The 11286-nt window shown below is 34.4% G+C and overlaps 1 protein-coding gene across 1 annotated transcript; it reads left to right on the top strand.

Moving 5' to 3' along the window:
* Positions 1 to 435: 435 nt before the first annotated feature.
* Positions 436 to 9733, top strand: LOC146139100 (uncharacterized). Its single transcript, XM_083391640.1, has 5 exons — positions 436 to 730; positions 6509 to 6724; positions 7340 to 7455; positions 8817 to 8964; positions 9546 to 9733. The coding sequence occupies exons 1-5, from the start codon at positions 436 to 438 to the stop codon at positions 9731 to 9733; spliced, it is 963 nt and encodes a 320-aa protein (XP_083247766.1).
* Positions 9734 to 11286: the final 1553 nt, after the last annotated feature.

Raw genomic sequence — 11286 nt, 5'->3', positions numbered from 1 at the left:
TCATCTTGGAGTTTGAAAAGTACTTTTAGAAAACCTGTTACTTTTGGGTTCTAATTTTAACAGACGCTTAACTAAAAATGTCAAAATACAACAGCAAAAGTAAAGTCTAATAAAGATTAACTTAAAATTGGCTTTTTTACTGAACTTTCTAGGTCGCTTTCAGTGTCAGACTTGAAAAACTAGCAATAGACCAACAATTTAAGTAACATGTTGCACTTAAAGCAACTTTTTTCCTAAAATGTTGCAAAAAAACTAGATTGTTGCAAAACTAAAATGTTTACTTCAAAAGTCTTAAATGACGTAACAGACAGGATTCAAAGATAACAAAGGACCAGTGACGCAACAGTGGATAAATATTAGTCGAAAAACAAAAAGGTGAAAAAAGTTCAGTTTCAATTGAAAGTGAAGGTTTTGGCTTCTTAAAAAACGTGCAAAATGCCAACTGTGGACAAACCTGGAGTTGTGGGCTGGTTAGTTCTCATTTTGGGGGTCGCGGGCCTCGGATTACTTTGCGCAGGGGTCGGTACTTCGCATTGGATGATCGTTCCCGGCGAAGGCTCGGCAGTAAAGGCCAAAGATAAGCTTTATCTCAAGACGAACATGACTTTTGATCAGCTGGAAACGATTTGGCCGCAGCACCAAGCGGCTTTTGATCAGATGGCCGTTAGCCGCGCAACTACAATGCAGGGATTACAGGCTTTGCAGACTCAATTGGCAACTGCCATGGCAAGTAAGTAAACCTCATAAAAAGCAGTATTAAAAACTTTTGTTTTTAAGAGCTTATTGTAAATTTCTAGCGTCAGCCATTTTTTTAGAATAAAAAATTCGCTAATTTTAATACAGCCGTAGACTACTATCTTGTATTTTACAAAACTGAACGTCTAACAGGGATTGACAGTAGCTATTACTAAATTAATTACTAAAAAATGCATAATAGGTTACCTGGTAAAAACGTAATTTTTATGTAAGTATCTCAACAAGTCGTTTTCAACTTCTAGAAATCTATCTGATTCTCGGTATTTTTGCGTTTTATAATATTTTTTTGCCTATACATACCTTTTAGAAAATAATCTTTTTGTCAAGGTTTATATTTGGCCTAAGATGAATTTATTCAAGCCTAAATTTTGTTTTAATAGATCAGGCAACTCCGAATCCCAATGCAGTAAGTATTCTACAGCTGCTTTTTAATACCTACAGTAAAAATACTTTTAAAGATAGTTTCAGGTTTAATTCCTAACATAGCCTGAAGTAGCATACTTTAAATATTAGTTTAATTTTGTCGTTAGTAATGTCAAAAATGGTTTACGTAATGGATTGTTGTTGTTTAAATTATTTTAAAGCAGTAATGTTTTAAGATAAATTAAGGTTTAAATGTGATTACACGATTTTGTTAAAATAGTGGTTACATCTTTAATACGCACGGATCTGTAATGTAGCTTTCAAAAAACGACAAAGCCAAAAAGGTCGAGTAAATCGATATCATATTAAAAAGTCTTTCCGATTTTTATTTTTTTAACTGATGAAGAGTGATGATTAAACAATGAAAACGTCTTTTAAACATGAAGTCGATTTTCTCGACCATTTTGCTTCGATATTCCTTTTCTGACTTGTTAGATTTTCATCTTGTGTTTTGCAGAGTTAATTATTAAAAAAATATTTTGTCTTTTCAGGCAGCAAACGCAGCGCCAAGTAAGAACATGTGTGTTTATTTTATGTTTGACTGATATTTCGAACTCAGTGTCTGATAGGTCTTTATTTATTTCGTTTACTAAACTCTTAATAATAATTGCTGACAGGTCCTTGGCATCTCTTGCAGTGACTTGCGGGTAATTCCATGTCAAAGCAACCAGAAATAAGTAAATTTTTAACCACTATACCTTGCATTTATTTTATATTTGCCACACTTGTAGAGATTTTTAGCCAGATCACAAAAAACTTTATTTTGTCAGAATTGGTTGAGGGGTAAAAAAGTTATGTCATTTTGAAATTTGGGGTAATTTGTGCTCGGTCAACCATGAAATTCATTGATTTTTAGCTATATCAACTTTAACATCTTGTATCTTTGTGATGGATTGAAGTTTGTGTTTGAAATAAAGTTTATTTAAAAGATAGTAATATAAGGTCCTATTGGTTATATTTTTATGACATTTAATGCTGAAGGTTAGAGGTCATGTAGAGGTTAAACATTTGTCTTTTTTAAAATCAGTGGAGCGGAACAAATTTTGGACATAAAATATCTCAAAAGGGTTGACTTAATTTTTTTTGTGATTGGTGTCTATGGAAAGCTTATTCCAAGTACTTTCATTTAAACCAGGTTTCATTGCTCCTTTCAAGGAATACCACTGTCATATGAGCTGTGTAACACAGCCATCTAAAAAAAAAATTTTTTAAATTATGTCGCGTAATTATTTAAGTTTGTTAAAAAAATGCAATGGAAAGGTTTTGCAAGTGACCCTTTAAAACCTGTTTTTGTTACTGATATTAAAATATATGTGAGATATGACTGGTTGATATCCAAATAAACAACAAGTGGGCTACCGAGTAATCAGAAATTTTATTAAATGCAGATTTTTTTTTTGTCTAATGTATAACAAAATGGAAATGGAAACCTAAAAAATAAACATAAATAATACACAAACATATTCATTAAACATAGAACATTAAGTTTAGTACCTGTGTTCATGATATAAACAAACAATAATAAACAACAGAAACAAATAACAACATAAACAAACAATGAACATGAAGAAAAAAATATGAAAGCATATAAAGGTCCAATTTCTAAAATGTTTACAATAAAGGGTAAAACATTAAAAATACAACCTTACAATTACATAACTTGATTGCCTAAAAAATACTAGAAGAAAAATTATTCCAACTTGTTGATACTTTTTGCATACATTCTTTGGAAAAACAATGTTGACCTCTTGATGATGTTACAGATGGAGCATCTAGAGAGCAAAGAATATGCTTAACTGGTACCCATACCAAATCCGCGCGTTCTGGAAAATGAAAGGATGAAGCAGGGCCTTTTGGGTGTAAAAAATTCACATTGACATCTCCATTTTCATTGTCCACTTCAGAAATTAAACCAACATACCAATTTGCATAGTAAACAGCTGCAACATAAATTCCTGGAAAAAATTGTTGTGTAGCAGAATGCACTACTGTAATCTGTTCTTCAAAATTATATATGTGTGCATATTGGTCATCATTGTTTATCCTTTTTGTGGCTATTTTACTGTTGGATAACGGTTTAAAATTGTGAAAGCTCCTTGTACCTTTAATTGTACTTGCATTGACAAAACGTTCCTGAAGAACACTACGCATTTCAGTCATATCTTTCTTGTCTATTATTTTGAAACAAACACTTGGTATGGAATTAACACAGTGATCAAACATTTGTTGTACATTTAAAATCTGGTTTTCCAATGGGCGTCGTAAGCTTTCCAGGGCAGTTGATCTTTTTATTGTTCCACCTATACCATCACATGCAGATTTTCCATGACTGGTAGCAAAAAATGACCACTCAGCTTTAATATTGAAATCTTCTTCATGTTTGCACAAATTAAAAAAGTTTTTACAATTTTTGTACTGAGCTGCACAGCCATCAGTGAAATATTCAATTCTTTTGAAGTTGAATACTCTTTTTTTAAGATATAATATTGTGTCATTTTGAATTTTATAAACCATTGAAACATCATGTAAAAGATCATCTGAAAGAAAGCACAAACTTTGAAGCTGTATTTCATTGTTTTCTTTAAAATAACAAACAACTGGGTGTACAGTGCAGTTTCTATGAGTCCAGTGATACCCTTGGACTTCATCCTGAATGTGAAAAGCGTAATTTTCACTGAAATCCATTAAGCACAAAACGGTACCGTCTTCAAGTTCTTCTTTTCTTTTGCGCAAAAACTGAGATTGTTGCTTTGATATGAATGAATGATCCACTAGCTTTGCGAGCTTTTCAATCAGAAAGTTGATAAAATCTTCTACTAAAAGAGTTTGCGTAATCATTTCTGTTCTATCAACAGTAACCCATTGCTGGAATTGAATTTCTCCATGATCATAGGTTTCTCCAAACTTATTCTGCAAAAAACTTAAAACACTACCAAGACCTGGACAATTCTGGCATCTTTGCAACATACAATCTTTATTTCTGGAGTCACACACCATCATATTAATCAAGTCGTGGTATGTTTCTTCAAGATGTGCTGCATGCAACAATAATATAACATTTTGATGAATGGTGCATACACACACTGAGTGTGTTCCTGGTGCACCTGCAAGTACACACCATTTTGGCCTTAGCGATGCGAAAGTTGAAAAACCTAATTTAATAGTTGGATATTTATCCTTAAACACAAGATACAACTCCTTTAATGTAGATAATATTAACCGCTTCTGTTCATAAACTTTAGTTGAAACACTAACTTTGTCGCTAATTCCTGGCATTATACGTGTGTTGTCATTGTCGCAATAAAAATTTAGCACAGCTTCTTTGGTTCCTACTGGCAATGGTTTTCCTTTTTTAGCTTTCGGTTTACTACAAACTCCATTAAATTTTGAAAGATGCCTGGCTGTACGAACCATGTTTTCTGGCACTCTAAAAAAATCTGATACTTTTTTTCTAGACCAAGAGTCTGGAGAAAAGGTTAAAAGTTGAACTTTTGCTGAGTAGGATTCTTCTGTAACAAGTTTGGTGTGAATTTTGTCCATTAGTTTGTCAAAATCTTTGGCTTTTTGCTTATTTAAAATAATTTCAGCATCCTCTTCTTTATTAGTAGTTTCCAAGTGTGGAAGTTTAAGAGCAGTTGAAAACCTCTTCTTTAAATCTTGATGAATAGAGTCCAATTTCCTTTTTCCATATACAATCTTGCTGGATGATGGTAGGCTATGAAGTTTTAAAGGGGATTGACCAATCACATTTAGGCTTGTGTTAAGCTGACTTGTAGAAAGTTCAAAATCGCTGTTGTCACTAGTGCTCGAGCCAGCTACACTAACATTCATATCAATTGATGATTCTGATGAAATGCTTCCACTTTCATCACAAATTAAATTTAGCTTTGTTTTGCAATTACTACAAATTTTCTGTCCGGGAATAAGCCTAAAATTATTTTGTTTAATTTTTTGTGAAAAATCAAGTTGTATTGTTTGTAATTTAACCATAATATTTCTTTTATGTGATTTAAATGGATTGCAGCATATTTTTTGACACAGTTCATATTTCTTTAGGTAAAAAGCATGATGGTACAAGCAAATTTTATCCATCAAATTTTCTTTTTCCAATAAGTTGGCTCTTATTAATAGCAATGATTTATCTTTTGTAGATAGTTCAGCAAATAGAATATGCCCACGTTCTTTTACCATAGTTAGTTTATGGCAGTCAGAATCCCCATTTGTGTCTAAACCAACACTGCAAGCACTAAACTCTTCATTAACTGGGTTTTCCATAACTGAATGAGAACTTTTTTGATAATTTTAGATAAACAATTTACAAAACTACAGAATCTATAAACTTGTAATGAATCTGAAATAAATAAAAAAACAAGAAATCATGCACTTCATTTACCTATGTTTTAAAAAAGTATTTGGAATATAATTTCCATAGACACTTTAGGAATAAAATATATATTGTGAAAATAATTAATTTAAAAAACAATGTCACAGTTTTGTAGTTGATAAAATAATGTAATTCAGACCTTGTGTAAAAAAAAATTTGTAATTCGAACCAAAATACTATTTTTTAGATGGCTGTGTTACACAGCTCATATGACAGTGGTATTACTTGAAAGGAGCAATGAAACCTGGTTTAAATGAAAGTACTTGGAATAAGCTTTCCATAGACACCAGTCACAAAAAAATTTAAGTCAACCCTTTTGAGATATTTTATGTCCAAAATGTGTTCCGCTTGACTGATTTTAAAAATACACATTAGTTTAACCTGCACTTGACCTTTGACCTTTGGTCTGAAACAACAAAACAATGTAACAAATGTAACATTAGATTATTATCTTTTAAATAAACTTTATTTTAAAGTAAAACTCCAATCCAATACAAAGTTATGCTAGATTGAAGTTTGCATAAGTAAAAATCAATAAATTTCACGGTTCAGCGAGCACAAAATACCAAATATTTCAAAACAGCATAACTTTTTAACCCCTTAAAATTTTTTGGTAAAACAAAGTTTATTGTAACCAGGTCGAAAAACTCTACACATGTACAAAATTTGAGCAATTTTTAAAACCTATGGGTTAAATAGGTTGGTTGCTTTGACATGGAATTACCCTTGCCTAAGATTTTTTAAAAATATTTTTGCGATAATTTTCATTTGTAAAACAATTTTTCACGCTACACTTGGTTTATTTATTGTTTTTTCGACGTAAAAAAGTGTAATGTCAAAAGTCAGCCCTAAAGAATGAGCATTAGAATAGGTCCATAAGCTTGGCATAGTTTATGTTGTCAAACTTTTCAAATGCTTTGATGTCACCGCTAATTGCCTTCACAGCGGCGGTCCAACAGCTACAAGCCCAGCTGCAGGCGACAGTAGATGGCCTAACCGTAATCTCAACCAGCATGGCGAAACTACAGGCGCTTAACGCTACCCGTACAGCAGTCCCAGAGATGGACGAACTTACATTGAGGGCAGGTCTACTGACCATGTGCTCGAAACGCAACAACGAAACTGTTTGCGGTGGACCCAAGATGTTCCACTCGAAAGAACGTGAGTGTGTTTTCAGCAGTAATAGGGATGTCCGGTAATAACGGATTGAAACCCGATGTCAGGTGATAGCATTCGTCCGATACTAGGGATGTATCGGTGCCGATCCGATACCAAATTAATATAGGAGTATCAGCTATGGGCTCCATTTCAAAAGCGATTTTTACCTCAAATGTGAATTTTGATTAATTTAGTTTGCGACAGTAGTAGGGTTGCCAAAAATATAGGAACTCAGATGATAGTATCGGTATTCGTCCGATACTCTGGTGATATCGCTGTAGATTCGATACCTAACTGATGGTGATTTGCAATCCAGTGCAGCAGTTTTAACTTGAGGGTGAATTTATCAAAAAATGTGGATTATCAAGTGGTGGTAAATTAAACTTCTTGAAGCTAAATTTTAGTCTGGAGAAAACGCATTCGTTAATTTTTCTATTTTGCTTGTTTAAGCGTAGTAAATATGTTATTTTGCATCGCATCGCGATACTTTCTGTACAATATATCGGCTTTTAAAACCGAAACAAGTTATATTTTCACAAATGTTGTGTTCCCAAAAATACAATGCAACTGTTCTTTTTATTCCAATCGGCTTTTAAAGACAATAACCTGTGATTTCAGTTGACGAGATTTGCGAGGATGATTACGTGAACCCGAACCCGAGCGTCCCAACCAAGGAAACCATCCTCAACAAAACAAGCTTCTGCAACGAGAACGGAATGACCAGGGTCATGAAGGTATAGAATAGTAAACTGGAAATCATTCATTTTAGTTTTAAGCAGGGCTGCGGAGTCGAACTCGGGACTCTAGTAAGACCCCGTTAAACTACCAGAGTCCCGCCTATTCCGACGTGCACATGCGCAGTACCAAGTTTTAAAACTTATAAGGCCACCAACTGGAAATTAAAGGTGGAATAACATCCGGTGAATATTTAAGTAGATTGCTGAATATCCACCTTACCATATCTATAGTTACATATATATATAAATACGATACTTGTACGAGGACGCTAGTCTAGCCCCTTTAGAAGTCATACCTTTGCTTAACAATAACCGCGTACGCACCTTAGATGGTATTTAGTACACCGGCAGCCTTTAGGGGACAAGGCCAGGCTATACAAAAATGTAGCCTATGATAAGATTCGAACTCACTGATTTGCCAAAACCGGGATCATCGCTCTACCAACTGAGCTACACAGGCTCAGAGGCGGGCAAATCGAGAAAAAATCATAGCACCATTACCTGCTGCACCCTGTTGGTAAAATTATAGCCTATTTAGGTATATATAGTGCGTTCAAAATTACACCTATACTTCTGTATGGGCTTTTACAAACTAAAGTAGTCTGTGATTTTCCATTATAAATCAAAGAAGTTTAACAACAGAGAAAAACAGCAAAACTCGAAAAGAAGTACATATGCAGCGCACGACTATTTACCGACTAAGAGTTAATTACGCTGTAACAATTTACGCTGTAACGGCTTATGCCCCAGATTTGTTGTCTACTCGCACCAAAGTGTAAATGCTAAATGTGCTGTTCCGCGATTATCTCGGCGGTCAGCATTCGATTGTCTGTGGCTACGTAGGGCCGCTATCCGCTTGTAAACGGGAACTCTTCTCAGTTAACGTGTTGTGCGGTTGACAGCGCTGTACTGCTCACAGCGCTGTGTTGTTTACAGTGTTGATTGTCCGCCTACTATAGTTTCAACTGGGTGTTCGCTTATCAGCTAATACAATTATTAATCACTACAAGCATTGTGGTTGGCTAACGCAACCTTCTAGACACGCAACCTTCTAGACAACTTTAAATCGAGAGTCAGAAGCGTCAACAATTAAAATCTCGTGCCCCACATATACATTAGAAAGCGCTTATTATTTGTGTTTATGACTATGGTTCCATTTTTAACCCACAGTGCCTTAAAACGCGGTTTATTTGGCTGCGAATTGTTAAGAAATTTGGAAAAAGTTACGGGACCATTTCTAACAAAACACAGTCCAAAAGAGTCACAAACCTCAAAACGCAACTTGGTGGTTAAAATCAGTAGCAAGTTCGTGTGTTTTCCATGAGACGAAAAAGAGACGGATTTTTCCATTTTTCCAGCTCTTTCTTATTCTTGCCATCGTGGCTTTCGTGGTGATCGGCTTGAGTTTGGTTCCGATCGGTTTGCTCGCGGTAATCACCATCAAACCTGCTCCCAGAAGTGGTGTTTTCAACGGCATACTTATCGCTGTCTTCTTCCTTATTTGCGGTGAGTTGCAAGCGTGCATTTGTTGCTAACAGTTCCATAGCATATATTTGTACGCCTGTTTCTGTGCCTCAATTCGAATGACAACGTATTTGCTGAAGAACGTTCGTTAATCAACTACAAACCGTTTATTGTATGTGGTGCCGCTTTAACAATTTCCTGATAGTCCACTTGTAAATATCTTAAACAGAGTTTCCGCCATTGGGTTTGTCAGGCATTAAGAAACACCACACTTTTTACAAATTCAATTCATAGTAAAAGTATCCCTGTGTTCTTTGTTGTGAACTATATACTTGCTAATTGTATTGATAATGCATTTGTCATATAACTTTAAAATTCGAAACTCTCCTATGGCAGAGTTTATTTAAATCTGATTTTTTTAATATCGTGCAATAGTACTGTAGCGTATTATACAATATATTTCGAAAAATCAATTGAACTAAACAGTGAAATGCAAGAAAAAATGTCTGACAAAACATACCACTTTAGCCGCAAGTTGTCTCATATTTTCTGGGGAAGCACATATACGATTGTTGTGCAACAGGTAGCGAGGCACTCGTTCACTCCTTCTCCCATAATTTCAGGTGCTGCCGCGTTAGCAATTCCCCTGGTGGTTCAATTTAACATCATCGGCAAGTACCTCAACAGTGGGATGGTTGGAACAAAGACCGGACTCTCTTGGATCCTGACTCTTGTGTCCGGATGCTGTTATCTGGTGGCAGCACTCGGATCAGTGCTCATACGCCCGGTTACACTCGTCACACCTGCCTAAGGGTGAAGCTTGTGCGTGTGTGTGAGTTTGTGTGTGTGAGTGTGTGTGTGTGTGTGTGAGTGTGTGTGTGTGTGTGTTAGGGATTCCTGATAGTGCGTGCCACATTTCAGAACATACACCCGATGTTTTGGGTAAAACGACGTCATAAATATCACAAAATAAAAATTACTAAAAAATTGAAACACGCAAAGGGATGTTTGCAATGTTTTTATCCAAATTTGTAGTTTTTCGTAGATAATCTTTGTTATTTTTGTTTATTAATTTTATGTTGGGAGACAAAAAATATTTTTAATTTAAAAAAATCGGCTTAAAAGCACAAATTAGGTTGGAATTGGATCGGTATCGACACCACCATAGTATCGGACATACCGAGTGAGCGTGTGTGCGTGCGTGTGCGTGTGTGTGCGTCCGTGTGTGGAAAGTATCTGACGCTCGCAAAAGAACGCATGAAAATACTTTCAGAAAAGTTTTTTTGCAAAAAAATAACAATAAAAAGTAAAAGTTTTAAAATTGAGTGATTTTTTATTTTAACGTAGAAACAAAAAACTCTACTGTTTACTTTTTTAATTAAATTGTTACATTTCAAATCTTCCGGAAAAGCTTAGGAAGGATTTGTAGAAAAACTTGGCAACAATTATAAGAAGTTCTCACTTTTATAGATTTTCCTTCGCGACGTAAAAAATATTAAAAAAATCTTAGGTATAAAAACACATTACTAAATAGCGCACAACTTTACCAATTTTCCATTTATTTACTAATAGACCATTTGAAATTTGATAGATTCCAAATTTTTTTCAACTTTTCCTTTCTTCTTTTAACAAAAACACATTCCATTTTTTGCTTTTTGCATATATTGTATATCGTTACACAGTGAATATGAAAATTACCGCTTCTCTTGAAACAACTTGGAAAATTCTCTAACGGTGAAACATGTTTGGCACGATATACGTAAAGGAAAAATACACTGATCGATATTTCGTAGAAAAATGTGAAGTTTTTGTAACACTGAGCATTATTAAAAATCAAAAAGTATGTTAATAAAAAGGTAAGGTATATTGAAAATAAAAAATCTTAGCCAATTGCATTTACCAGGTAATATTTTAAACAACATATTTTCACATAATGTCGACGAAATGAAAAATATTGTAGAATTTTCTTAGACAACAGCCTGTATAGGGCTGGTAAAAGTATAGTGGGATATTGCATCTAATACAAATACTAATAGGACTATTTGTGTATTTGCTAAGAATATTTTAAAAACGAGAAAGTTGAACACAAAAGTAAGTGATATTTAAACAGGCTTGTCAGAAAATCAGCAATAAAAAAAAAAGTTCCTAAAACTTGGTTATTCACCAACAGTACCCTATATAGTGTGACATGGTAAGAATTTCAGAGCCCGTGTAGAACTGTAGCATTTTAAACGTTTTTAATATCTCTCCATTCGTGTTTTGAATTTAAAAAGCAACCTACTTTTAGGGATTTAATATCCCTATCATGTCTAACTTAATTGGCCAGCCACTATGCTTTCCATCGTTTGTTTTGGAAAGTCCATC

Source organism: Ascidiella aspersa, chromosome 6 (genome assembly GCF_963924565.1).
Source record: "Ascidiella aspersa chromosome 6, kaAscAspe10.2, whole genome shotgun sequence".
In the NCBI taxonomy this organism is placed as follows: Eukaryota; Metazoa; Chordata; class Ascidiacea; order Phlebobranchia; family Ascidiidae; genus Ascidiella; species Ascidiella aspersa.
Note: the sequence above shows the minus strand (reverse complement) of the source record. Positions and strands in the feature narration are given on the sequence as shown.

Coding starts and splice junctions, on each gene's coding strand:
- LOC146139100 (XM_083391640.1), top strand. CDS start 436: ATGCCAACTGTGGACAAACCTGGAGTTGTGGGCTGGTTAGTTCTCATT. Junction 7,456..8,816: donor GAATGACCAGGGTCATGAAG/GTATAGAATAGT, acceptor CCATTTTTCCAG/CTCTTTCTTATTCTTGCCAT. Junction 8,965..9,545: donor TGTCTTCTTCCTTATTTGCG/GTGAGTTGCAAG, acceptor CCATAATTTCAG/GTGCTGCCGCGTTAGCAATT.